This window comes from Gossypium arboreum, chromosome 3, assembly GCF_025698485.1.
Source record: "Gossypium arboreum isolate Shixiya-1 chromosome 3, ASM2569848v2, whole genome shotgun sequence".
NCBI classification, from domain to species: Eukaryota; Viridiplantae; Streptophyta; class Magnoliopsida; order Malvales; family Malvaceae; genus Gossypium; species Gossypium arboreum.
The window spans coordinates 1,126,128-1,153,916 of NC_069072.1; the positions used below are offsets into that span (position 1 = coordinate 1,126,128).

Sequence of the window (27,789 nt, forward strand, 5' to 3'; positions counted from 1 at the left end):
AAGATTAAATTAAAATTTTATATTTTTAAAGGGTCAAAGTACAAATTTACCTTTACTAATTTAAAATTTTAAAATTGCTAAAATGATTAAATAAAAAATTTTCATTTTAAGATAGATGAGCCTTATCAACTCCCTAGCTACTCTCTTGCTTTAACTCTTAAAAATTATAAAAAATTAATTTAATCGTTTAAAAAATATAAAAAAATTTACTATAGTAAAAATCATTTGATGAATTTTCATCCAATTAAGTTTTATATTAATTTGGTTTTATTATATAATTATATTTCATTTTCACCCTTCACCTACTAAACCCGAGAAAAACCAAAAACTACATGCAATTCGTACATGTGATTGTTTCAAGCTTCTTGGCCTTTTTAAGAATACCCAGCTGCCAGTCACCTTATACTTATTCCCTTAACGAGGTTTACTGGTTAAGCCGGTTAACCCATCAGCCTCATCAATTATCAAATGGGATATTTCTATGTATATTATATATTTAAATTCATAATTACATAAATACTTCTAGTACTATATATTTCCATCCTCACTCTTCAAACTGAGATTATTTCTTCAAAATTTTTTCTCCTTTTCTTTTCTGGATCCTCGACAGAGTATAAGCCTTTGCTCTAAGCAGGTTAGTGTTTTTTTTAAATATTTTTTTTCCATTTTTATATGATTTTACGATGAAAATATTAGCATATATGATGCATGCAACACTGTTTTTATGATCTTAAACTCATCATTTCTGTTCGTCTTTTTTTTCTTATTGATTTTGTTAACCTAAATGTGTATTAAGATTTGAATTTAGTGATTTTTTTTTTTGCGCGAAATGATATATGTTGATAATGATATAGACGTGAATATTTCTGTTTGATTAGAAGCAAAGCATGATGGAATTGAATTGAACTAGCCGAATTAGTCATCGATTCGTCTGTTTAATCCAGGAATTTTATGGCCTTGTAGGTTTTTGATCTGTTAACTAAATTTTGTTAGTTAATGAGTTGTTTTCGTTTTGGAGCTGCAATTTAACATGCAATTTCAAGTGTTAAATGATTTGAAAATTTTGAATCCTGTTATTTACTTCGGATTTTAGGTTGTAGAAGATTTGAATCAGAATTCGGTTACATCAGTTTGTCTTTAGCGTTTAGAATATATATATACAATTCGGAAAATGTCGACACCGGATGTGGATGTGGATGTGAATCAGAATCAGAATCAGAATAAAAACGTAAAAGCTGAGGATATACTCTGCCCCCTGGCTGAATATGAAGAATGTGATTTCTCAAAGCTGTTAGAGAAGCCTAGGCTTTTGAATATAGACAGACAGAGATCACTTGATGAGAGGTCACTCAGTGAATTATCGATTGGGATATCTCCGCGTCATGCTACCAGAGCCATTGATCTTAATTCATCTCGCTTTTTTGAGCAATTGGATTCTATTTGTTCACCGTTGGGTAGAAGGTCAGGTTTTAGTACACCGAGGTCACAAATTGGTTTTGACCCGCATCCGATGGTTGCCGAAGCTTGGGAAGCCTTGAGAAGGTCATTGGTGTATTTTCGTGGTCAACCGGTCGGGACTATTGCAGCATTGGATAATACTGAAGAAAACCTAAACTATGATCAGGTGAGCACTCTCTTTTCTTGTAACTCTATCTCAGTTAAGAGTGAAATTAGTTCAATTTGCGTATACGTATGCTCTCTTTGTCATGAGAGCTGATAATTATAGTGGCCATGGTGATGCAATATGAAAAATCTTCAGTTTAAGAGTTGAGTTAATTGTCTATTTCTTCATCTTTTGCAGTTCTGTGGCTCTTTTTCTGAGCAAATAGCTAATAAATAATGCCTAATTCCTAAGTAGAAGATACCGTTATCATATTTTGCACTGCTAGTCTCTGTTTCTTTTCCTCATGCTGGTTCTTCTGACCTTTATTATTTACTTTGACTGCTATATGGTGCAAGTTATAGAGGTATTTTCGTTTTTCCTGTTTGTATGATTTGAAATAACATTTGTTGTTATTGATTTAATAGGTGAATATATCTAGTTCTTTTCATCTCTTTCATTTTAATGTTAGCAATGTTAAATATAGTCTGTTTTCTTTTTAGATTTATGTGATGATTTTATCCATTTGATTTGTATTTCTTTATTAAGCATTCTATTTCTTGAACCTCCTATGAGACTGACTTTGTGAATTTCCAATAAATGTTCTGGTTTGTAACGAGGTCTTAATGTTATTGCTTATGTTTTCTCCAAAGGTCTTTGTGAGAGACTTTGTCCCTAGTGCATTGGCTTTTTTGATGAATGGGGAACCAGAAATAGTAAAGAACTTCATTTTGAAGACTCTTCGCCTTCAATCATGGGAGAAAAAGATCGATAGGTTTCAGTTAGGAGAAGGAGTAATGCCAGCTAGTTTTAAAGTGCTCCATGACCCAGTTAGGAACAATGAGACATTAATTGCAGATTTTGGTGAGAGTGCAATAGGAAGAGTTGCTCCTGTTGATTCTGGATTTTGGTGGATTATTTTACTTCGAGCATATACAAAGTCTACTGGAGACACTTCATTGGCTGAGTTGCCCGAATGCCAGAAGGGTATGCGCCTAATTCTGAGTTTATGTCTCTCAGAGGGATTCGACACATTTCCAACCCTTCTCTGTGCCGATGGTTGCTGCATGATTGATCGTAGAATGGTGAGTTTTTCACAGCACATATAGCACTAGCATTAAATAGAGTTTTGCCTATTTCTATAACTAAAAGTATAATATTACTTGCTTGACATTCCTTTTTTTAGTATATCTTCTTGCATCTATATAATGGTATGTGCCTTAAAAAAGTAGCACTCATCTATTGTTCTATTTTTTATAGTTTACTCAACTATTGTTTACTATATGGGCCACTAGCAATTTTATATTTGAAATGGTGATGATTATTTGATCCAAAATGAAAGTAGTGGGTAGTCCTTTATCTCAAATAATCTTCTAGTGGTTGAGCCTGATAACATGCTTTTATTTTGGGTTGTTTTATATATGATAGTGCTTATACAATAAGAGTCTAAAGGCTTGTACATTAGGTCTTCGATTTGTTATGGGAAATTAGTTTCAGCACCGCATTCCTATTTTAAGTTTCAATTACTGCTTCTCATCGTTTCTACAGGGTGTATATGGCTATCCCATCGAAATCCAAGCTCTTTTCTTTATGGCTTTGAGATGTGCTTTGCTTCTACTCAAGCAAGATGATGAAGGAAAGGAGTTCATAGAACGTATAGTTAAACGCCTGCATGCCTTAAGCTATCATATGAGAAGTTACTTTTGGCTCGACTTGAAGCAACTCAATGACATATATCGGTTTAAGACGGAAGAGTACTCTCACACCGCAGTTAACAAGTTTAACGTAATGCCTGACTCTCTTCCAGAATGGGTTTTCGATTTTATGCCAGTTTATGGTGGCTACTTTATCGGTAACGTTAGCCCTGCAAGAATGGATTTCCGTTGGTTCTGCTTAGGTAATTGCATCGCAATTCTATCGTCATTGGCTACTCCCGAACAATCAACTGCCATCATGGATCTTATAGAATCACGCTGGGAAGAGTTGGTCGGAGAAATGCCATTAAAGGTTTGTTATCCAGCCATGGAAACTCACGAATGGCGGATTATAACAGGATGTGACCCCAAAAACACCCGGTGGAGTTACCACAATGGAGGATCATGGCCAGGTACGATTTAAGACTTATCGACCCTCTCGTTCTATCATACGTTTCTTATGTTTAGGTGAAAATACCATAGAGACCCTTGTATTAGTAACCGGATTGCATTTTGCCCCATCTACTAAAAAAAATAAGCAAATTAGTCTCTATACATTAGATGAAAGAGCAAACTGGTCTTTTTGTACAAATTTTCATCCATTTTTACTATTGAAAACTGATATTGTATCTCAACATCAGGTACAGTTACACTTCACGTTTAACTGTTTAGTTATTTTGTCAGTTACACCAATTTTTCATATTAGAAATGGATAAAAATTTTAATAAAAATGATCAGCTTGCTTTTGATCTAATATATAATAACTAATTTGTCCAATTTTTTAAATAAAAGGATCAAATGTAATCTGATTATGATTACTAGTATAGGGGCTTCCATAGTACTTTACCCTTACTATTGATGAACTTCTTTTATTATATTTTGCTTGCTGCATTGTGTCCAGTGTTACTATGGCTTCTCACAGCCGCTTGTGTGAAGATTGGACGTCCCCAAATTGCAAGACGTGCCATCGAAATAGCTGAAGCCAGGTTGCTGAAAGACCATTGGCCAGAATATTACGACGGGAAGCTGGGCCGATACATCGGTAAGCAATCACGGAAAGCTCAAACGTGGTCGATTGCTGGTTACTTAGTGGCGAAGATGATGTTGGAAGACCCATCTCATTTAGGTATGATAGCGATTGAAGAAGATAAACAAATGAAGCCCATTTTGAGAAGATCAAATTCATGGACTTTATAGAAAAAAAATTGTAGCTTTTGACTCACTGACCTGTTTAAGTAGAAGGGTTAAAAAAAAAAAAAAGTTAAAACAGTTCAATAATATTTGGTCATTGTAGAATATATTATGTTTCAGTTTAATTTGCACAATTGCTTTTTCCATTTTTGGGCTTATTTGAAGAGACATTGAAATATTTTAGTCTAAAATGAGAAAAAGTAAATTAAACTAAAAAATCTAATACTGAACTAAACTTTTGGGGTTTGGTTAAAGCTGTTTTTGTTGTGTTGTATGACTTGTATCTACATTAACAAAACAAAAAGAATATTGTTATGGTGGTTATTGGGTAGACCGGGTTCGGGTTGCGCTTGAGTAGTGTTATGGACGAATTTTTTAAGAAAAAATCTCGGTTTGTTTCGTTTGAGTTTAAATTAAGTTCGCATTGTTATTATTATTATAATAATTTATGTAGTATTTTTTCTTTAAAATTTTGAATTAAGATTAAAAATTAATATTTCAATAACTTAATCTTTTAAACACATTTGATAACTCACAATGAAAACTACTTGAAAAACTACTTGAAAAATAATAAGTAGATAGAAATCTATTTATCACTTCATAAAGAATAAATTCAATGAGTTTTATTTTATTTTATTTCATTTTATTTAAGATTATATTATCATTTATCAAATAATTTAATTATATTTAATGTTTAATTTTAAATAAAATACCAAATATATTTTATAACTTATATTCAACATATAACTTTTTAGTACTTATTTTTCAATACTTAATTTTTAGTTTATCTAATTTAAATTAGATAAAATTAAATTTAATATATAATTAAGTTAGATAAAAAACCTCATTGATTTAGACATGATTGAAATATTTTTTGGTAATTTTTATATAATATTTTAAAGTTGTTTTACTAACCTAAATTGAAAAATTAAAATTTGATTATATTCAACTCAAATAATTATGATTTAAATTTATAAAATCAACAAAAATACAAAAATTAAAATTAAAATTAAAATTGATAAAATTATCGAAAATTTAATTTTCGATTTTCTTTTAAAAAAAGCCTCTAGGTGCAGGCCCCACCATGAATAGGTACAATGTTGAATGGTCTGATAAGCCACTCACTTGTCTTCATACTTATATGTCAAACTAACATAGCCAAGATTTCACTTCAGTTCCTAATAAACCTAATAAACTCAATGTCCTTAACATTACTCACTTTTTGCATTTATTATCAATAATGTATTTATCTATTATCTATTATAAAATATTAGGTAAAATAGCTGATTGAGTCTTAGTTCGACTGGCATGAGTAGTATTGCCAGTGCAAGAGGATGTGAGTTTGAGTGCGCAGAAAAGTATTATCCTCTTATTTAAGGGTTGGAGAGGGGTTATGAATAGTTTTAAGCATCGTGTAAAACAAAAAGATATAGTTAGAACTTATAATGAGATTATTTAAAAAAGAACCCCTAAAGTATAACATATTGACAATACTTGGTTTAGTTGATCAATTAGAGGAACTATTAGTGTAATTCTATTTTGGTTATCGAACTTCAAAAAATTCAATTCAATTATTAATGTTATTGACATTAGGTATTTTGGTCACTCATCTATTAAATCATTAATGGAATATTGACATAACCTATTTTATTGGCACAATAATAAAATTAGCCCTCCACTATTTATAAATTTTATCAATTTGGTCATAATTTTAAAATTTTAATACATTTAGTCTTTAACTTTATGTATTATGTCAATTTAGTCTTAATTGATAGTTTAAGGACCAATTTGAAAGTTAAGGACCAAGATTCACTTTTGTTCCTTCTAAACCTCCTAAACTTAAGGATTAATTTGAAAATTAGGTTATAATTTAAAGGCAAATTACTAATTCTATCACACGTGCGTATGCGCGTGGAAATCTATATTTAAAACATAAATACTTATTTAAAAATAACATACAACAAACAATGAAACATATGGATTAAAATTAATTATATAATCGATTTAAGATAATACAATATGTATATTAAAACAAAATTATAAAAAAACTGAAACAAATATTTGGTTAAACCGCATAAATATTTTAATTATTTTTGTTAAAATGAAAAAATTCTTAAAAATATAATTTTTCTAATTACATAATGATATTTCCATAATTCTTTTATCAAATTGATGACTGATTGAAAATCATCAAACTCAGATAGGGACATAATAAATAGTATAGATTATTATTTTATATAAAAAGTATCATATATATTTTTATTTACTATTTTAAATTTAATTAACAATATTCAATTAGTTCTCAATTCAGATTTCAACCCAATTTTCAATAACTGGTTCAAAATTTTTAAAATTTATCATATAATTTTTTTCTTTTTAATTTACTATTTTAAATTTAAATAAGAATAATAATTTAAAAATTCTACTCATCGATATAAATAATTAAAAATTGAAGATAGTAATTAATAGTACAAAAATAAAGGATTTATTTTGGCAAGAAAATAAAGGATTTATATTCTATTAAGCAAAACTATAAAATAAAATCCCAAAAGACTTCCATTTAACATTACGAATAGGCGGATACCCACTTTTTCTAAATCCCACAAAATTTCCATCACTTTCTCGGGAACAAGAAAGAAAAAGAAAAGACATCATGAGGGCAGAGAAGAGGCTGATCCACGCGGCAACGATGTGGGTGAGACGACAGCCGCCCAAGGTGAAGGCTTTTTTGGCGGTGGTGTCGGGGATGGCGGCTCTTGTTTTGCTCCGATTCATCGTACACGACCACGACAACCTCTTCGTCGCCGCCGAGTCTGTCCATTCTCTCGGAATTTCTGTACTCATCTATAAACTCACAAAAGAGAAGACTTGTGCCGGTAATCCGCAAATTAAAAAAAAAAAAGCTTTAATTTTTCTCATTCGATAATTAGAATTTATATTTTTGATTAATTTGTATTTAAATTAGATACATAATGAATGGGTGACTTTGCCCAAATTTAGTAATTAAAAAAAAAACATAAAGGGTAATTCAAAAGCTACAAAATTTTAGAGGTTTCTATTTTAATGCTTGTGCCGATCGGTGATCAATTTTAGCTTTACTCGTTGTTTTCTGGGATTTCTGGCTTTGATTTCTCTTTTTTTAATTTTTGTTAAGATTGAAGGTATGAGTCTTTTATTTTTGTTTTTGTGACATGAATTCAATTTTTACTATTTAAATTTTATTGCTTTCTTCTAATTTTTCTTAGCCATATCGACGTGGGAGAGTTTTTTGATTGATTTCTTGTAGGTTTTTAAAGTCAAACTATGATATTTATGTGTGTTTATGTATTTATATGCTACTAAGTGTTCTTACTATGGTATCATATCAATTTTATATTGAAGGGTTTCTTTTTATCCAAAGAAATCCTTATATATAATATATATATATATATAAAGACATCAGAGTTGATATTAAGAACACTAGATAGCATATATATATGTAGATATAGGAGTTGACTTCAATTAGCTTAGTGAATTGATATGATACCATATTAAGAACACTTAATAGCATATATATATATGTGTGTGTATGATATTTTTGTTTGTAAACTATGCTAATTCATTTGCTTGATTAATAAATATATATATATATATATATAGGTGAATGTACCTCAGAGGTCCTTCTATTATAGGGACCTGATTAAATTAGTATCTCTACTATTAAATGGATCAATTTAGTCCCTATACTATTAAAAAGAATCAAATAATTCCAAATTGGAATAGAGCTAATGTTTACTCTCTAACCGAGTTAATATTTTAAAAGTTTTTATAGTTCTGTAAATAAAATCTTTTGCTTGGAGTTGAACTGCGGTTGGAAAAAAATCAATTTTAAGACATTTTTTATACAGAAAATGTTAACTCTGTTACAGTTTGGACTTATTTGATTTTTTTTAATAGTATACGGACTAAATTGGTTCATTTAATAATAGGTTCATTTAATAATAGAGGGACATTTGATCTAGTTCTTCTAATATAGGGACCCCATATATATATATGTTATTTATGTAAGTTTTTGCATAAATTGTATGTATGACCAGAATATTTGATTAATAAATAATAGAGTTTTTGGAGCAAAATAAGTGCTGCCTCTTTTCTTCATGACATTCCTGCTATGGTTCTAAATCATTTCCCGTTAAAATCCCAAGAAGTCTTTGTCATTTATTTACGCTACATAAACTGTGCATTCTTTATTAACTATGTTTTTTATGTTTTAACTAAAGTGTAGAAGTTATTTATCGGTGAAAAAAAATTGGATTTACTTTGTTTTTGAATGTTCCCAGGACTATCTCTGAAATCCCAAGAACTAACAGCTATATTTTTAGCTGTTAGGCTGTATTGTAGCTTTGTCATGGAATATGATATACACACCATACTCGATTTAGCCACATTGGCTACAACCTTATGGGTTATTTACATGATCCGTTTTAAACTCAAGTCGAGCTACATGGAAGACAAGGACAACTTTGCTATTTATTACGTTGTAAGTTTCCACCTGTCGTCCTAACTTTTTTCTTGATTTTTATGTATGCTGCCCCTGTTCCGGATATTGTTGAGTTTAGAAGTGAATTGCTACCGGCATTATCTCCTTCGGTTCATGCTTTTTAAGTTGATAGATGGTCGTTTCTTGTTCCAAAGCTTATTCTTTCATTCGTATGAGGTGTTTGTAACCCTTGAAATGAATGTCCATGCTTACAGAGGTAAATTACCGGGTAGATTCTCCATTTGTGATGGTATTCGCAGGCCATATTTATAACTACTTGTCTTACGAGCTTTCATTTGTCCTCAATCATGCTGTTTGTTTCAAACACCATCGTGAAAGTGACCTTGTACTTTGACTTGCTCAGTTTGGTTTAATTGATAGTATCATATAAACCTGTTGAACCAAACCCATCGAGGTGTTACTTTTTGTGGTCTTAGACATTGGCTCATATTAACCGCACTATTATCACCTTTGTTGCTCTTGTGGATTCTTATTCCGATCACTTTCTAGCAGTCATATCCTTGCTCTTTTGTAAATTGGATGCAGGTTATCCCTTGTGCGGTACTAGCTCTGTGTATTCATCCATCAACTTCACATAATCTTATGAACCGAATTTTCTGGGCATTCTGTGTATATCTGGAAGCTGTTTCAGTGTTACCTCAGTTGCAAGTGATGCAAAATACCAAGGTACTAATGACTTAAAAACTATAGATTACATTTAGAAGGCTTATAAGAGTTCTGCTTTAACTCATCTTCTCGTGCTTTTGTAGATTGTCGAGCCTTTCACGGCTCATTACGTATTTGCATTGGGTGTTGCAAGGTTCCTCAGCTGTGCCCATTGGGTTCTCCAGGTTAGATCTTTGATGAGAGGTTGACCTTGATGTGTTTTGGTTAAAATTTTTAGGGTAAACTACATTAATAATCACTCAACTATAAAAAGTCACAAAATGGTTTTGGTCATTAGCTGGTTAACGTAAAAATGGAAACATTCAAAAATTTAAGATGGTTGGGTGACTAAAAAAAGACAATCGAATAGTTGAATGACCAATTTCTAACATTTTATAGTTGGGTGATTACTTTGTAAATAATAGACAACTCTAGCATGCATGATGATTGGCCTTGAGGGTCGAATTGATGTCTATTAACCATGTTGTATGTTAACATATAAGCATTCTAGTGCAGCGGTGAAAACATCTTTTTATTACGATGGTGATTGATTGCATTGAGATATTAACTCGTTTCTACCGCATTCAACAGGTTTTAGATAGTCGAGGACACTTGCTGGTTGCCCTAGGTTACGGATTATGGCCTTCTATGGTTCTTATTTCAGAAATCGTCCAAACTTTCATTTTAGCTGACTTTTGTTACTATTACATCAAGAGGTCCATTTACACAAGCTTTATAGTTTAATCGGTCCAAGCTTAAAACATATCGTTAATGTTTACTTACATAATCATATTTATGTCTTTACAGTGTATTCGGAGGGCAGCTCGTTCTCCGTCTTCCCTCTGGAGTGGTATAAGTGAAGATGCCGTCGTGTAGTCGTTGATGAGCTTGCTGACTGAAAAAAGAAGTATGACTCGTTTCCGTAATGTGGCAAGTTATCCTTATTTAAGTTCTTGTTTTTCGCTCTCGACGCCTTTCTTTTGACTCGATATCAGTGGATAGTTTGTATACTTCGGAAGAGGATATTTATATCGAAAACATTTCATAGATGGATTAACTCTCTTTTTTTTTGTGTGTCAAATCCTTAAATTATTAGAATAAGCTTTAAACATTGATTTCAATTAGTGAAAAATGCCATTACTATTATGTTATATAATAAAATGGATAAGGGATTCATTGAGAAGCAAGAAGGGTCTCATCAATAGTGTATATTTTCCTTTTTACATGTCATGACTCATGAATCATGATAAAGAGTAAATTTTCAAGTAATTTTGACAAAAGGATTTTATTATTATTATTTAAAGATGATAAGAACACAATCAATGTATTGATTCTGATGCCAATTTTCGTAATTTACTTGAAATATATTGAATTTCACACTCAAAAGCTAAAAATATCTCACAAGTAATTGTTTCTTTCGTCTTATAAGTTTATTTACAAAACACACTTACATATGTCACGATAATATGAACATAATCTGATACCAAATATTATGATTCAATAATTTTACAAAAAAAAAAAATTAAAATTTTTTTGAGTCTGACGATTTTGCACTAGAAAATCGAAAGATACAAGTAACTGTTTGTTTGGTTCCATGTATGAACACAATCAATTTGTTAACTCTGATATCAAATGTTGTAATTCAATAATGCATACTAAAAAATATTATCTACTTTTTAACCTATCAAATCTCACACGAGATCAATTTCTTACAGCACTCAAGAACTGGCATTTACCATGCGAAAGGAAAGTTACAATTGCATTCATAAGAGGACACAATAACAACAAACATGGACTTGTATGCATAAAATTGCTTGTAAGCAAAATTCAATATAGGGCAAAAGCCAGTGTGCAATGAAGCCCACAATGTAACGTTAACACTGTCTTTATTCAAACACTCGACTACTCAAAAACTATGGGATTGTTTGTTGCTGTTTTGATCTCTAAGAGAAACACTCATCTCTAATGTTTGCATCTCATGGATGTAAGAATTACAAGTTTTTTATTGTCCATATATTTTTCAGAATGAAAACGGTGATAAGTAGGGACAAAATCAAAGTTCAGGCAAGCACTTTCCGCTGATAAAATCGATGACTTGAGTGACGACTTCTTCTAGAGTCGCAGTCACCGCAGCCAAATTCTGCAGGAATTCCTCTGCAGTTGGTTTCTCACCATCTACTATATCGGTCACTGCTTTAACAAATATTGCAGGGACTTTCAAAAGCTCTGCCACATAGGCTACAGCTGCTCCCTGAAACAAAAAACAAGAGGAAAAATTTAAGGGCTTAATGTGTCAAATATTGCAAGGATTAAATAGAATTGTTTTCACTTTTTAGGGGGGGGGCAAAGTGCAATTTTATCACATAGTAACTTTGAATTCTACCATTTATTACGGGACTATAAGATAGTTTTTCCATTTGAGGGGGGCCAAGGCCCGTGCCTGCCCCCTCGAACTTCGCCCTTGAATAGAAGGTCATGAGTTCAAGCTCATATCATTCTCCAATTTAACAGTTTTTTTTTTTTGGGGGTGTTATGAGTAATAGTAGGAATTGCATAAAAAAAAAGTCTTTCAAAGTAGCATGCATGGTTTGCAAGGATAATATGATCTATTTCGCAATTTTTCTTCATGACATGGGGGGTGTTTTGGTGATTACCTCCATGTCTTTAACCGTAGCATTGTTTGCGGCGATTGATGCTTCATCATGAGGGGACATATCCAAAGAATCGCCTGTGGATAACTTTCCGGTCTGAAACATAAAGCCAAGTATAACGGAAAATTACCTTTGGAGTGTCCCTTGACAAAGAGTAATAACTAAAGAAAGTACATGTGGTAGACCCGAGGGAGCAGATCAAACAATAACCATGAACAACATGCATATTACTTATCAAGAAGTAAATCGAATAGCTATCTTTGTATGAAGTCGATGCAGGTGCAAGCATTTCAATGCACAAATGGCATACAAGTTATATGGGAATGATAAACAATGGTCTTAACTAACTGATAAGCAATTCCGAGGGAAAGACACTTAGAACAAGGAAATGAAAACAGATTTTAGAAGTTCAGTATAAGCACAAAATAGAAGAGTTCAAGACACGGCCAACAAACCAGCTTCGTTGCCGGACGAAGAGGAATACAAACAAAATAGTTACCTTCAAATTAAGAGCTTTCAAGAGATTTGGTGTTGAGTAGGTCTGCCGCAAACCAACACCGTATAGATCAAAAACCTATATAAGAAACAACAACAGCTGGGATTGGTATCCTTCTATCATGGAATGAGAAGTAAATGAATTGAAGATTAAGGGTCCGTATTACTCACCGGGATTGGTATTCTTCTATCATGGAATGCAACATGAGATACGAGAAAAACATCACCGATCGCAGCTCCCTTTTCCTGGAAAAATCGAAGAGATTCTTTAGAAGCAATGTATACCTAATAGAAATGTAGCTAAGGATCATTGCTATTACAACCTTTCTTCCTTAATTTGAAAAAATGAGGAAATTTTGGTGCTTGGAATAACCTTAAAGCCGCCGGCAGTGCCTGCATTTATGATTAGGTCTGGCTGCAATGCTTGGATAGATGCATAGGTCACAAGAGAGGCAGAAATTGTGCCAACACTATCAACCCCTGCAAAGAATTAACCAAACAATTCAACAAATTGGGACAGTGAACGGAAGAAACTTGCACAACAGACTCAAGTACTCACAAATAAGTTAAGCATTTTCAAATAACATATGCTCAAAATGTTCGAATACAAATACTATCTAAACAGAAGTTCTCTTTTACCTGATGCAACGTTTAATTACATTTTTTCTTTTTTCCATGTTTTTGGTAGAGGATTTAATCAGAAAGCTCTTAAGTTTAGACAAGAACCATACTGTATAACTTACAGCTAACTAAAAATTGCTATATCACTTTGAAAGCAAGATTATCAACACTCTGGAAAAAAGATGAACTTTTGCGTGAAAAAGTACTTACCAAAGGTTAAATCTTTTCCCGGCCACACTAGATTGATTATGATGTCCTTGTATGCACCATGATAATGGATCCAAGGGACCCCTTTTGGAAACCTGCAACATTCATTAACAAAACAAAAACACATAAGCAATGTTGAATAATAGCCAAACCTAGACAGGAAAATTGATTGAGCCTTAGCTCAACTGTAACTGTAATTAGGAGAACATGGGCTCGAGCTCATATTTTCCTCCAATTTAAGGGGTTGGAAGGGGGGGGGTTATTGATAAAAGTAAGCATCGTATCAAATAACTAGACATGAAATAATCATCTGATAATTAAGTCCATTCCATTAGACATTGATAGTTTGCTCTTTTCGATTAGTAAAAACTAGTAACACGCAACAACATCGGTTGGACAAAGTGGTAAGAAGCTCGACAAGCTTGCCCCCTGTTTAGGGGTCCAACTTAACTCAACTTAGAACTTTTGATTACTGACACCCGAGGGGAGGTTCTCAGGGGAAAAAAGAACATATAGCATAAAACCAAACACCAAATATACATATCTAACAAGCATAAAATAAATAGTTTTAGCACGTATTCCATTTCAAAAAACATAGCAAGAGAACATTTTTGTTCATAAAACTATAAAGATCCTGCAATAACTCACTATCCATTGAAATATTGATGATTTAAAGATTAACCCAATATCAAAATCATTGAAACATTCCAAAAAATAATAGAAAAGGGAGAAAAAAAGGGGAACTCACGAAGAATGAGGGTTTTCAATCAACTGGAACTTGTTCACCACCGGCAAAGCTTCTGTTTGCATAGCTATATCAATAAAAGAAGAAAACCCCAATAAACATCACCATAAAAATCAATAGAAATAACAAAGATTGAAAAATAAAGGTAGAAAAAGAAAACTGGGTTTATTACCAATGATGATAAGGATTGATGAAATTGGGTGTTTTTCGACTTGAGCAACCATGGCTTCCACTGAAGCATCTGATCCTTCTCCATGAGGAGCCATAGCTGTGTTCTTTTGAAGAATCTTCTTTATTATGTATATATCTCTCTCTCTTTGGCTTCACCTTTTATTGCCTTTGCCGCTGCTGGTTTTTACCTTCTTCACCTTGGGGTTTTGATTTCTTTTTCCTGGAAAATCTGGAAATTTGATAATGGTGGGCAAAAGGACGATGTTACCATTTAAAGATTTTCAACCATTGGTCGAATAAGGGTCCATGAGAGAGGCTCTTGATCTGATGGTCACGCCTGCATGTGCGTGTTTATGTTTTCTCATTATATACGGGTAGTAATTTTCGGTTAAAATCGAGAAAATAGATTAAATTAATTTAATTGAGAAAAAAAATAGTCTCATTTAAATTATGAATTGGGCTTAAAATTGAACATTCAAAGCTCGAACTAAATTCAGTCTGACCTATTTTCTATGTTTATAAATATAATATATTAAGTTATTTCTATACATTATATAATTTATAACATATAAAAGTTAAATCTATAATAACATATAATATTATAATGTAAATATTAAAATTATTTATAAAATTTTAATACATGAAAAAATATAAAATATTAAATTAAAATAATATCATTTTAAAAATTCAAAAAAAATATGACCAAATTTGGGCAAAAATTTTAGTACCATATTTTGAGTTGTGCCGGACATAAGCAAATATAAAGCATGTTAATATCATACTTAAGTCTGATCCAAATATGACATAACTCATCTATGAACACTTATACTCTCACATTTTCATACAGTGTGACTCATCTTAATATTGTCATTGAAGCTAAAGTCTTATTGACCAATATCAAGAACTGGTAGACATAACCGTGCTAGAATCTGAGAGAATCATCGCTTTTCAAAACTAATCTCTTTACTATGTTGAAAGTTAAAATTTGATCTAAATAAAAGAGTAGTAGCTTTTAAATATTACTTGGTCACATTATTAGGAGGAAATGAAAAATTAATTCTTTATATTCAATAAATAATAATTTTACATATAAAAAAACTGCTAACAGTATTACAGAAGTTAGGATGATTCACATCTAGTGCAAAAATGATTGGCAAGCGAGATTTCGATGCATATTGCGAGAGAGCAACATGATTATTGACTATATTACAAAAAAAAGGTTGGTAATGATGTTGGTCGATTAATTATTCTCAAGAAGCCTCCACTGTTTGTGAGACACATCGTGGAAAAAGATAAGCAGCAAACAATACTATTCGGTGCAAAAGAATCTTCTGATATTTTAATCTTGTTCTAAATTTCTTTTCTTACCATTTAAAAAAATAATTTCAAGTTGTCACTTTGACGACGATATTTTTAGGTAAAGGGACTAAAATCATAATTAAACCAATTAAATACATTACGAATTTTGCCTTGAGCCCAAGTTTAAACTTTTGACTTATTTGATTGGCTTTTTGTAAATATTTATATTAACATTAACATAAAATATTAAAAAAAAACCAAATAATGAATGTTTGAAAGTGAAAGTTGGTAAAGGTATGTAGTATCATTAACAAACAACTTCACTTACAAACATTAACCTAAAAGGCTCACCTTTTTGCCTTTTGACCCGAAATTTTGATATTCCAAAATCATATTAAATTCTTATTAAATTCAAAATTGAATAATCTAAATTTAAACAAATCTCTTTTAACATTGTTTAATATTTATAAAATTTAAACCCAATAATTAATAAGGTTAAATTAACTACATATGTCGATTTTTTTATTTAGTCTTTTAAGCCGTTTTTTTTAAATTTAAGAAAATAAACAATATTTAGAGAGAAAACAGAAAATGGTCCATCCAAATTATGTAGAAATAAGAAAGAACAAAGAAGGCAATAATTTTATGTATTTCACGCGTGAAAGGGGAAGCGAGACATGGACCACATTGCAAAGCAATCAATCTCTTTGTTTCTTTACTTAAATCCAGAAAACCCAAGAGGACCCCCCAATATTTCCACATGTGGTCATATTTGTGGTAACTTTTTGCATCTGTTTGTTCCTTTGTGCTATTGTCCAGTTGATATTTCGGTTCGGATAAATAGATTAAATCAGTCTATGAGTAAAATATTCAAAATCGGTAAAAACCGAAAATTAAAAGAAGTTTTTTTTTATATAAAAAATAAGATAAAATCATAACTAAATTAGTCGAGTCGAAGTCATTACAGAGTATTCATCATGTAGCATTTGAAGAGAAAAAAATTAGTGATGAATTGATTTATAATTTTTTAATTGTTTATTTAATTATTGTTAGATTATCCAATTAGGAAGAGACAATTTAGCTGATTCGACCACCAATCCCATTTTTAATATATTGATCTTGACTCAACCCTTGCACTTTGGGCTCTGTAACTTAGGTTATCAGTATTTTAGACCCTAAGGCCTAAGCACCTAATTGGTTTATCCATGCATGTTGTGTTTAATGATGTTTGAATTGAATCGGTTAGATCGTGAATTGATCAGGATACGAGTCTAAAAAATAATATTAAATTGATTGAATTAGAAACTGATACAAATCGACTAAAAATTCGGTTGAGTCGACAGTTGAACCAATTTTTTTTTATTTTTAATATTTTTTAATCAAATCGATTAGATTGATGAACCAATGACTTAACCGGTTTAACCACCGATTTAGCTCTAAAATTAGTGGTGGTGCTATGCTTTTATAACATATGTCCAAAAAAGTTGGTGTTTACAAAACTAGATCGAATTAAAAACTAACTAATACATCATCAATTGAACCAATAGTTAAATTGATTAACTAAGTTTTATATTTTTATCAATTTATTTAATTGAAATAGATCAAACAGATCAAATCAATAGCCAATGAATTGATTAGTTGGATTCCAAAAACATTAAAATAAAACTGGGTTTTTTTTATATATAAAATCTGATAATCATAAACAGCTCAAAAAGATTTTCATATGTCTATCACACAATTTTCTGGGTTTCTTTTTTTCACTTTGGTACTAAAAAAGCCAGTGAAAATATTGTATTTTGGTACTGTATTTGCATGTATTATGGTAATATATTTTTATTAGCACGATACAAACCAGTGAAACTGCACATAATTCAACTTAAAAGCTACTAAGAGTTTTTTAACTTAAAATTAACCAAAATTTATTGTCCCTTTTTTCTTTTGTCACCCTTCATATTAGCGATATGCAACTAGGATGATGGTTTCAGTAACGATGAGGACGATGCGAGAGGCTCGTGAACGACAGAATTCGAAGAAATCGAAATCGGGTTGCCTTCTAACTGCAGCATGACACTCCCTAAGATCTCCGTCAATAGTTTCTTGAACTCATCTTCTTTAACCGCTTTCCCGTCGTCCGCATTTATCATGTCTAAAGCATCGGCAACGACCTTGTCGATCTGGAGAGATTACGATAACTTTTAGTTAAGTTTACAGCTACGTCCATTGTGTAGAAGATTGTACGTGTAATATATGTCATTTGCATATAAAAGTATTTTGGAGGTCGAGTCTGATTATATTTTCCGCTATCAAACTTAAAAAATAAATAAATTAGTTCATATACGTTAGATCAAAAAGTAAATTGATCCTTCTGTTAAAATTTTTATATACTTTTACTGTTAAAAAATGATCCTTGTACATCAGCATGACATACACGTGGCATGTCACATGTCACTGTTCGATTATTCTGTCAATCATGCTAGTTTTTAACAGTAAAAATAGGTAAAAAAAAATTAGTAAAAAGGATCAGCTTGTAATTTGATCTAATGTATAAGAACTAATTTACCCATTTTTTTGAGTAAAGGAGACAAAACACAATATTACACCTAGTACAAGGGTCTCTACGGTATTTTTACTTTCATTTGCATTACCTGTTCAACTGCACCTATTGGAGGTAAACTGGCAGATGGTGCCACTACGTCTAGCACGACGCGCAAGTACTCCTTTGATACTTTACCGTTACGATCTTTCGGGACATTCTCTAAAGCCGTATTAAGCAACTGCGATCGCGAAAAGGCGAAAGGATCGATTAGAAACGGTAGCAACACGAGAGGATTGCGTTTCTTTCATACGTCTTAACATATATTACCTTGTCTAGTTCGAACTTGTTGGATAGTAGTCTTTTAATGCCGCTCCCATCGAAAGTGTTCTCACTATGGGCGACGATTACAGGTTGTTCCTTGAGATTTTGAGCCACACGTTCCGCAACTTTCTTGAATTCTTCCAAGAAGGTTTCTTGGGAAACAGGTTTCTCTTGGTTGTTGCCATCCCACAATTGCAAAGCCGGTTCGATTATGTTACTTGTAACCTAAGCAACCAAAACAAGCCACAAACAAGTGGGAAAACAAAATTCCCTAATATATTACAAATTGAAGATTGAACTATTCATGTGGAAAAAGAAGTTAGATTACCCAAGAATCCGAAGAAGGTGGCATTCCTTGATCGACCGTAAGTTTCTCCAAGGCCTTAACGATGCAATCACGCATCGGTAGTACAGCATCATCCGACACAATCTGCGAAAATACGGACAACATCTCCACTTCATAACTCGGACCGTTAATGAACTCTGAAAGATCTTCACCGTCGATACGGAGGATCACGATAGGGTCTCGCTTCAAACCCGCCGCCATACCTAATAGAATATCCGAAAGAACCTCTTTAAACTCGGTCTTGCTCACTTTTTCTTGTTTCCCTTGAGTGAATTCATTCAATACCTGGGGAAAAAAATGTCCTAATGTCAGCTTCTATACCCCATTACCGGTCTGATGAAACCATCAGACGCCCACCCCCGCCTAGACCAAAGCCTTCAAAAATAAATTGATAAATTACACTTAGACCCCTCAAAAATTTAAAAAAATTATTAATCCCTTCAAAAATGATGAAATTATATTTTAACCTCTCGAATAATTTATAATTCAATCCTGACCCACCACTGCCTAGACCAAAGCCTTAGGCATGGGAATATGGCACCACTGTTGGTGCACATTACTATAATTATATCTGCAAATGGTTAGCAAGTTAGGTGTGCAAAAAAGCAAATTCAAGTCCAAAATTGAAGAAATTATATTCATTTTGGTCCCCACTAACAAGAGTTCATTTAATTAACTTAATTGGACCCTCAAAAAAATATATTTACATATACAATTATTACATATATAAGAGCAACTTGACCTTTTCTTAAGTGACTTATATGAACAGCAAAGTTTCAAAACGACAGCAAAAAGCTTCCACACCATTCGTCACAAAGGAAAATAAATAAAAGACCAAGTGGGGAAAAAGCTAGAAAGTCGACCATAACACCGACCCTGTTGAACCATTGGTTCTCTCGAGCTAGCTAGAAATGGCAATGATCCCTTTATTGAATGGTATAACTGCATTTTCAGTGTTTCTCTAATATAAATAATTTAAAATTAATCTTTTTTAACCTTTTCTAGTGGGAAAATCATAATTTTGTCCCTTTAATTTTTTTAGTTTCATCCCAACCCCTCACATAATTCGTAACTTCTTCCCTCCCCCCCCAAAAAAAAAAAAAAGAATCATAAAATTATGGTTCAATCCTCTGGAAATTGAAAAATTACAAGCTAATACAATAGATTTTGACCGGACCGAAACGAACACCGGTCCACAAAGACAAAGCAAACGACTAACAGATATAGAAGGGGTCCATATGCAAACCCTTTATGCCTTATGGCATGAACATGCGAAGCCATTAAAGCTGAAAAAAGAAAAAGAAGCAGACTATAAACCAAGAAAAGAAAATGGGAAATTTAAAAGAGAGACAAAAGTGACAAACCTCAGAGTAAATATGGTCAGAATCAGGTGAAGAGCCTTGAGCAGGCAAACCGAGAGCAGCACCAATATCAGCCACAGCAGGTTGTAATTCTTTCACAGAGAGGTGACCATCACTGTCTTTATCAAGCTCTTTGAACTTATGGTCCACGAAACTAGTGAACACCTCTTGGTTTTCAACCAACTCCATTATATCCGAACCGTCTAGGACTTGCTCACTTTTCTTCTTTAAAGAGGATGTGTTTGTCGCCATTAAATTCACCCAACTGGTTTCCTTGTGAGTCTTGTGATTTAGCCCAAAGGAGTAGGGTTTTTTGTATTAAGTAGAGATTGAGTAGACCCGTGAGTGGAACACGAGTTAAAGGTGATGATGGGAGTGGGGGTTTTTTGGGGAGGTGAGTGAGTTACCGAGTTGAATGTTCAAGTTTGGGTGAGTGGGACACGAGTTGGATATTTGGGGTTTAGCTTGTTATATACATCTATATATAGAATAGATATAGATTGGGGGGAAGTGTGGTTTTTTGTTTTGGTTTAATCGAAGTACGTAAAAGGTCGGGCATGTTTGGTTTCATTTTCATGAAAAATCAAACTTTTTGGCTTACTTTAATTACGAAAACAATCATTCTTTTTTTCGTTCACAAATATTAATCTTGTATATTTAGTAATTATTATTTTTAACAATATTATTTTTCCATCATTTAAATTTAATTTTCTTTAAAATTATAATGTAATTAATGTTATTTGAATTAAATTGAACCACTTAATTAAGTTGATTGAACTTAAAATCAGTTGCTATATTAATTTGAATGTAAGTTTAAACTAACTTATAAGCAAACGGTGAAGCGTAGTATAATTTAAAATAGTAATTTTTAATTTAAATTATTTATAATTTATAAAATTTTAAACTATTAATAATAAAATTATACTTTGGTCTTAAAATGTGAAAATTTTAATTTAATCTTTTAAAAATTATAAAAATATAAGCTATTAAAATGTTGAAATTATATTTTTACAATAGTAAAAATATACAATTTAATTCTTCCCCAAATTTTCTAACTCTACTACTAACCACTTGTAATTAATAAAATTTAGAAACCAAGATAAGAAAATCAATGATTGAAGAAGTTTTAATTTTTTTAATTTTTATGTTTTTAAATAATTAATTATTATTAAACTGGCTGTTGATTTGATTAAAAAATTAATAGCATGATCGATTCAACCATTAATTTAATTAAAATATTAAATATAATTTCCTACTACATCCTACACTTGTTGTTTTTATTATTGATAAAATCAATAGTAAAGTGATGTTAGAAAATTCTTTTAACCCATAGTTTCTTGTATTATGATTATCAAAATAATTATTTTCAATTAAAAATAATTTGGCATTCATCCAAGAGCAAGAATGCCTGATACAACAAACAAAATCATGGCTTTAAATTAAATTATTAAAATTAAAATCTAATTTAATAATTGAATTCTTTTTATTATACTATAAATTAAAATAATTAATTCAATTCAAATTAGCACATAAAAAAATTCAAATGTGATATTTTTATTTCAATATTAATTTTGGTTTTCAATTTTAGACTTATTTTAAACAATAAAATTTATTTTATAACTTTTAAATATTATTTAATATTAAAATATTTTTAAAAACTTTTAAGTTATTTTTGTTATTTTAAATATAAAATATTTATTTTATTTTTAAATTATAATTAATCATATATTAAATAAAACAAAATTCGTTTCGATTTTGAATAATTATCTAAATAGCTCGGTTGGATTTTTTTTTTTATTTTTCTTACTTAATCCTTTTAATAAATTTATAGATAAGACACGTGGGGCGGTTAGGGAGCCTCCAAAAAATGAAAGAAGATCTTACATTTATATCTAAACAGGCGAGCAAACCACACAAAAAAGTCTAATCCTCGACCCAACCTTTTCCTTTTAGAGTTTTGTCGGCCCCTACCTAAGATGATGACACGTGGATTTGCGGACCCTAGTCGGCTTAAGCTTTTTGATTTATTGGAGTCTGTATCCAGTCTCCATCAATGCTACGTGGCGACCATCGATGGTAAGACATTTATTCAAATTTATCTTTGCATGTGATGGAAACGGATTCAGCGTATAAAATTACCCTCTGTTTTTTTTTAAAATAGGACATTTATCACCAACAATTTTGTATAAATTATCCTGCATATTTTAAATAATATTTTAATTGAAGTTCTAAAATAAATTTTTTCCCAAATTGATTATTTAAATTTAGATTTACTGTTAAATTTGATATCAAAATTAAACAATATTACGTGATCCAATAAAATTATAAATTTTTTTATTGGGACAAAAATAAATTTAAGCATCAAATTGAACATTAAAGTTAAATTTAAGTACTTGTATGAAACGAAAAATTGAAATTCCAAACTGAATATTGAAGCCAAACTCAAGTACCAAATTGGACTGAAAAATACGTAAGTACCAAATTGAACATTGAAACCAAATATAAGTACCAAATAGTATATCAACATTTATTAATATTGCAAAAAAAATCAATTTTTTTTATCAATTACTAGTCAATTTAAATATTAAATATTAATTAAGATTTGACTTTGTGAATATTTGTCTATTTATTGTATGAATAGCTTGAATTTAATATGTTAAAGAAATAAATAGTGTCGATGAAATTTAGAAGGGTTATATCTTTTTGTTATTATTATCACGTTAGATTCAAGTTGTTCATGTAATAAATATATATTTATAATTTATTTTTGTGTTTTAAATATACTCAACGTCACATTTGAATCGATTTTAACATTCGAACTAACAATTAAGTTAACAATATGACTTAATTAATACAATACGTTAATGCTTTGATGACTAAATTAAAATATTTTAAACATTTAAATCATAATTTAAAAAAATTGATGGAATTAATTCTATATAATATTAAAAACATTGGATTAGTTTATATGATTTTTTAATGAAATATTACTCGATACAAACACAATAACACGTAACAAAATAAAACATAATATACAATACGATATAATATTATTTGATCGATCAACTGATTGGATTGAGAATTGATTGAAGTATCAATTTGAAGGAAAAGATTGAACCAATTGAATCATACTAAAAAATTGTTCAATGAGTGAATCGAGTTGGTTTTAAATTTTCTATGTCATTTCAATTAGATTAGTTTTGAGTTTTCGGTTGTATTTGGGTCATTTTAGATTTATATTGTTTTGGGTTCGGATTAGTTTTAAATTCATGTAATTCAAAGTTAAAATTAAGTTTTTTCAGTTTGGTGCATTACATGCTCGAATAATTTTGGATTTTAATCTTTTAATTTTAACCATTTTAAGTATAAATTATTTCAAGCTTGAGTTAATTTTAACAACGATAAATTCATATTAACTTTTTTTCTCTTAACTTTTATCTTAAAATATTGAATTTATCGTTGTTAAATAATTGTTCAATTGAAATTAATATTATTATAAATTTATGAAATTACAAATTCAAGTAAAATTAAATGAATAATATCTTTATCATATATGTATCGTTGATTAAATAATTATCAATTGACATTAATATTATCATAAATTCTTAGAAATTGTGGATTCAAGTGAAATTAAATAAGTAATATCTTTTGAAGTGATTATAATTATTTGATGTTACAATTTCAATTGGTTTTGATGCTCACATGGCTTTGCTCAAAAACCTCACTCTTTTACCCACACTTTTTCATCATTTTAATCATCATCCACAAAATTTTTGATAAAACAAAAACAAACCCATTTTTTTATCTTGTAATTTGATAAATAAAATATATTAAAATTGGAGTTTATTATGAAATAAATAATAAGAAGAATAAAAGAATAATAAATAGGAGAATAAAATTCTACTTCTAATTAATCTTGGAGTTCTAAAGTACATCAATTTTATCTTAATTTTGATGGACATTCCCTTAATGATAAAATATTTATAACACTCCCCTGTGCCTCTTTAAAAATAAAACCTTGTGGGAAAAAATTCTTAGTGAAGGAAAAAAAGTACACATATCTATAATATATATAACATCCTATCTCATTAAAACCATTATCAAGAAAGTCCATGTAATGACCCATTTTCAGTAAAAATCGGAATAGTGGTTTCGTGACCACAAATCCGATCTAGAAAGAAAATTTATTTTAATATTGTGGCATAGTCTATATTACGATAGGAATACTGCATGAAAATTTTGATAGGAAAATTTTATTGATTATATAGTTAAATTGTTAAAAAGAGAAAAGAAAGAAAAAAATGCATTCTCGGGACTCCGTTCCGATAAATCGGATTCGTAAATATTTATTACAAATATTTACGAAGTTAGTTGTGTGTCTAATTAGAGTTTGATTAGGTGAATTTGACTTAATTAGAAGCAATTAGGAAAAAGGATTAGATTGAAATAAGTGTGAAAGTTTAATTATAGATAAAAGAAAATAAAAAGGACTAAATAGGTAAATATGCCCTTATTATTAAATGAGTCGGTTTAATGTTGAAAGAAAAAAAATCTAAGATATTTTTATATAAAATATATATTATATATTATATTAACTTAATATTTAAGTATTAATATATAATATAATATATTATTATATTATATTATATTATATTATATATATAAAACATAAGAAAAGTAAAGAAACAGAATAGAAAAAAGAAACAAACAGAATCGCAGGGACGAAATAGAGAAAAAGGAGAAAGAAAAAGAAAAAAGAAAATTTGAGATTTCAAGGGTTCAAATTCAATTTGGTAAGTCAATTTAATTCATTTTCTTGTAATTATTGAGTTTTTATGATCCTAGAACAAAATACTATTAGGTATATGTTGAAATTTTGAGAGTTATTAGATTTTTTTATATATAGTTATTGTTGAATTTATGGATAAATTAGAGATTGAACTCATGAAAATTCAAATTAGAATTGAAAAAAAAAAGATTGAATTGTGAAATAGATTGCAATAAGGAGTAAATTATAAGAAGTTTGAAATTGGGGTTTATTAGTGAAAATTTGGGAGTTAAACTAAGTTATAAGTAGAATTTAAATAAAAATAAAGCATAGATTATAATAGAAATGGAAATAATTTTAGTTATGGAATAAATTGAAATGTAAGTTAATGTAAGAAATGATAAATTTATTATATCATACATGTTTATTTTTTTAATAGCATAGGAAAGTCATTTAATTATTTTCTCTAACATATAAATGTTATATGTTTTATATGAAATTGAAGAGAAAGAAAGGAAAGGAGAGGACCTAATTGAAGAAAAAGGAAAAGGGAAGGCTAAGGAGTGAAGGAAGACATCATCTCAATCTTTTTGTTGTAAGTACTACAAGATTTTTTTTTAATTAATTTTGTTTAGATGTTTATATTGTAGTATAGAATTATTTAGAAATAAAATGTAATATATATATATATATATTTAAATTTATAAGTAAATAAATAATAATAATAATAATAGATTATGGAAATATGAAATTTGAAAAGAAAATTATAATTGGAGAATATAAGAAATTATATTGTTTGAACATTAAGTAATAATGTTGTGACAAAAATATATGTGTGAAAAAGATGTGATATTTGTGAATTATGTAATATGCACTAAATTGTAATGATGAATAAATGAGAAATCTTTTTTGAGATATTTATGTAAAGTATTTAAATGTATGAAATTCAGTTTTAATGCCCAAGTAGATGAATTTAGAACTACTAGGATATTAGTGGCATGCCATTAAGGAACTCTAGCGCGCTCTCTGATTATTAGCACATTAGTGCTCTCTGTACTATTATTAGCACGTTAAGTGCTCTCTGTTTAGCACATCTGTGCTCTCTGTATAGCACTTTAGTGCTCTCTGTTCATTTGTGCATAATAATGCACTTCTGTATTTGTTCCGTATATCTAGTGTGTTCTATTAAGTCTACTTTGGGCTAAATATATAAGTTGTGAATCAAAGCGAATTATCAATGTACAAGTTAAGTTTTATAACTTATATAATAATAAATTAAATTTTGTTATTATAAGATACAACTAAAGAAACTTATATGCATATAAATATATATATATTGATCAAAATAGATTATAATATTTTAAATGGGATTTATTTGCCTATTTATTCTTGTAGTGCTTACTAAGCCTTCACCGGCTTAACGCGTTTAATTTTAACGCGTAGGTACAGTTAGACTCGAAGAGGTAGCGTCGACTAGAAGATCTCTCATCTCATCACATCCTCAAGAGCTTCATAAGTAGGTACCATATTTTGAATTAAAAGTGGCATGTACAAAGGTGTTATTTTGATCACATCAGAATGTTACAAGACTTTTGTTGTAAAAAAAAAAATGGTAATTAGTATTTTTAATGTTTATACAAATGAAATAGTACAAAAATTTATATAGTATATATGGTATTGGTTGTTTTGGTTTGAACTTGCGGGGTTTTATACAAAATAAGCGAAATCTTTGAAAAAAAAAAATCGTTCCACTCCTAATACGTATTTTGGGCCTCGAGGGTCTATTATAAAGACTTAAAAGTTAAACTATGCTATGAATGTTATTTATTTATGAATTATTTCTAAGTTGTCCAATATGTCCGATAATGCTCCGTAACCCTGATCCGGTGATGGTTTAGGGTTAAGGGGTGTTACAGTCCAGTAGGACAAAACCTTAGTTAAGGAAAAAAAGCATAGCGCGTATTTATTTCCCCCTCACGACAACATCATAATCAGATAATATCTCATATTTTATGTATTTCAATCTTGAATACTAACTATTCAAATAATAACTTAAACATATTTGATATTCTTTTGGAAGTCATGACTAAGAAAGAATTCTGAAAAAATATATTTTAATATCTTCGAGAGTTTGAATAACAATTATAATAAACTTTGATCATGATCCTTCTATACATGTGCATGGTAGATCATTTTATAATTTTTCGTCAATTAGGAATCACTTAGTTCCCGAATTCTCTTAGATTCGACCATTGGAATGCCCAAGTGTTTTATTGTAATATTAAAAATATTACAACTTGACCTGTCACACTTGTCGTACACTGCTAGTTTATTGTTTGTATTTTTGTTGATTCATAGCCCCAATGGTGTGCAGTAACTAATCAAATAAATAAATGACCAAATGATGAAGTTTGATCAATAAAATCTTAGCATTGATATATTAGTTTTTCTAGAGATTTCAACTGATTTTGTACTATCAAATATAACAACAATATTGATTTGTTTCAATACCAATTTTGCACTACCTTATTTTGTAGTACTAAATATTGCAACAATATTGGTTTGTTTCAATATCAAATAAAATAAATACTTTCTCTC

The 27,789-nt window shown here is 30.1% G+C and overlaps 4 protein-coding genes and 1 long non-coding RNA gene across 6 annotated transcripts; 3 read left to right on the forward strand and 2 right to left on the reverse strand.

The window, feature by feature from the left end:
- The first annotated feature begins 488 nt into the window (after positions 1-488).
- Positions 489-4,619, forward strand: LOC108476205 (probable alkaline/neutral invertase B). Its single transcript, XM_017778344.2, has 5 exons — positions 489-634; positions 1,094-1,624; positions 2,254-2,685; positions 3,149-3,707; positions 4,196-4,619. Exons 2-5 carry the CDS (start codon positions 1,172-1,174, stop codon positions 4,489-4,491), a joined length of 1,740 nt encoding a protein of 579 aa, XP_017633833.1. The 5' UTR covers positions 489-634; positions 1,094-1,171; the 3' UTR covers positions 4,492-4,619.
- Positions 4,620-7,004: 2,385 nt separating this feature from the next.
- On the forward strand, positions 7,005-10,860 carry LOC108474532 (uncharacterized). 2 transcript variants are annotated; one of them, XM_017776484.2, is made up of 6 exons: positions 7,005-7,361; positions 8,805-9,004; positions 9,551-9,691; positions 9,775-9,855; positions 10,262-10,386; positions 10,478-10,860. In XM_017776484.2, the coding sequence occupies exons 1-6, from the start codon at positions 7,139-7,141 to the stop codon at positions 10,524-10,526; spliced, it is 819 nt and encodes a 272-aa protein (XP_017631973.1). In that variant the 5' UTR covers positions 7,005-7,138; the 3' UTR covers positions 10,527-10,860. The 2 variants fall into 2 exon arrangements, with proteins under 2 accessions (XP_017631973.1, XP_017631974.1); XM_017776485.2 differs by lacking the exon at positions 10,262-10,386 and having other exon boundaries at positions 7,010-7,361.
- Positions 10,861-11,401: 541 nt separating this feature from the next.
- LOC108474555 (5'-methylthioadenosine/S-adenosylhomocysteine nucleosidase-like) lies at positions 11,402-14,928 on the reverse strand. Its single transcript, XM_017776520.2, has 8 exons — positions 14,562-14,928; positions 14,393-14,456; positions 13,648-13,739; positions 13,190-13,296; positions 12,988-13,062; positions 12,821-12,895; positions 12,325-12,417; positions 11,402-11,921 (listed from the first exon to the last, which is right to left on the reverse strand). Exons 1-8 carry the CDS (start codon positions 14,653-14,655, stop codon positions 11,724-11,726), a joined length of 798 nt encoding a protein of 265 aa, XP_017632009.1. The 5' UTR covers positions 14,656-14,928; the 3' UTR covers positions 11,402-11,723.
- Positions 14,929-17,648: 2,720 nt separating this feature from the next.
- LOC108474493 (uncharacterized) lies at positions 17,649-20,943 on the reverse strand. The gene is made up of 5 exons (XM_017776433.2): positions 20,427-20,943; positions 19,045-19,347; positions 18,723-18,941; positions 18,505-18,633; positions 17,649-18,033 (listed from the first exon to the last, which is right to left on the reverse strand). The coding sequence occupies exons 1-5, from the start codon at positions 20,673-20,675 to the stop codon at positions 17,827-17,829; spliced, it is 1,107 nt and encodes a 368-aa protein (XP_017631922.1). The 5' UTR covers positions 20,676-20,943; the 3' UTR covers positions 17,649-17,826.
- Positions 20,944-25,177: 4,234 nt separating this feature from the next.
- LOC128290186 (uncharacterized) lies at positions 25,178-26,785 on the forward strand. The gene is made up of 3 exons (XR_008279833.1): positions 25,178-25,216; positions 25,703-25,786; positions 26,635-26,785. It is a non-coding gene; the product is annotated as an uncharacterized LOC128290186 (long non-coding RNA).
- Positions 26,786-27,789: the final 1,004 nt, after the last annotated feature.

Coding starts and splice junctions, on each gene's coding strand:
- LOC108476205 (XM_017778344.2), top strand. CDS start 1,172: ATGTCGACACCGGATGTGGATGTGGATGTGAATCAGAATCAGAATCAG. Junction 2,686..3,148: donor GCATGATTGATCGTAGAATG/GTGAGTTTTTCA, acceptor TCGTTTCTACAG/GGTGTATATGGCTATCCCAT. Junction 3,708..4,195: donor CAATGGAGGATCATGGCCAG/GTACGATTTAAG, acceptor CATTGTGTCCAG/TGTTACTATGGCTTCTCACA.
- LOC108474532 (XM_017776484.2), top strand. CDS start 7,139: ATGAGGGCAGAGAAGAGGCTGATCCACGCGGCAACGATGTGGGTGAGA. Junction 9,692..9,774: donor AAGTGATGCAAAATACCAAG/GTACTAATGACT, acceptor GTGCTTTTGTAG/ATTGTCGAGCCTTTCACGGC. Junction 10,387..10,477: donor TGTTACTATTACATCAAGAG/GTCCATTTACAC, acceptor ATGTCTTTACAG/TGTATTCGGAGGGCAGCTCG.
- LOC108474555 (XM_017776520.2), bottom strand. CDS start 14,655: ATGGCTCCTCATGGAGAAGGATCAGATGCTTCAGTGGAAGCCATGGTT. Junction 13,740..14,392: donor ATTGAAAACCCTCATTCTTC/GTGAGTTCCCCT, acceptor TGAATGTTGCAG/GTTTCCAAAAGGGGTCCCTT. Junction 13,297..13,647: donor GGGAAAAGATTTAACCTTTG/GTAAGTACTTTT, acceptor AATTCTTTGCAG/GGGTTGATAGTGTTGGCACA.
- LOC108474493 (XM_017776433.2), bottom strand. CDS start 20,675: ATGGCGACAAACACATCCTCTTTAAAGAAGAAAAGTGAGCAAGTCCTA. Junction 19,348..20,426: donor CTGACCATATTTACTCTGAG/GTTTGTCACTTT, acceptor TTTTTTCCCCAG/GTATTGAATGAATTCACTCA. Junction 18,942..19,044: donor CACCTTCTTCGGATTCTTGG/GTAATCTAACTT, acceptor TTGGTTGCTTAG/GTTACAAGTAACATAATCGA.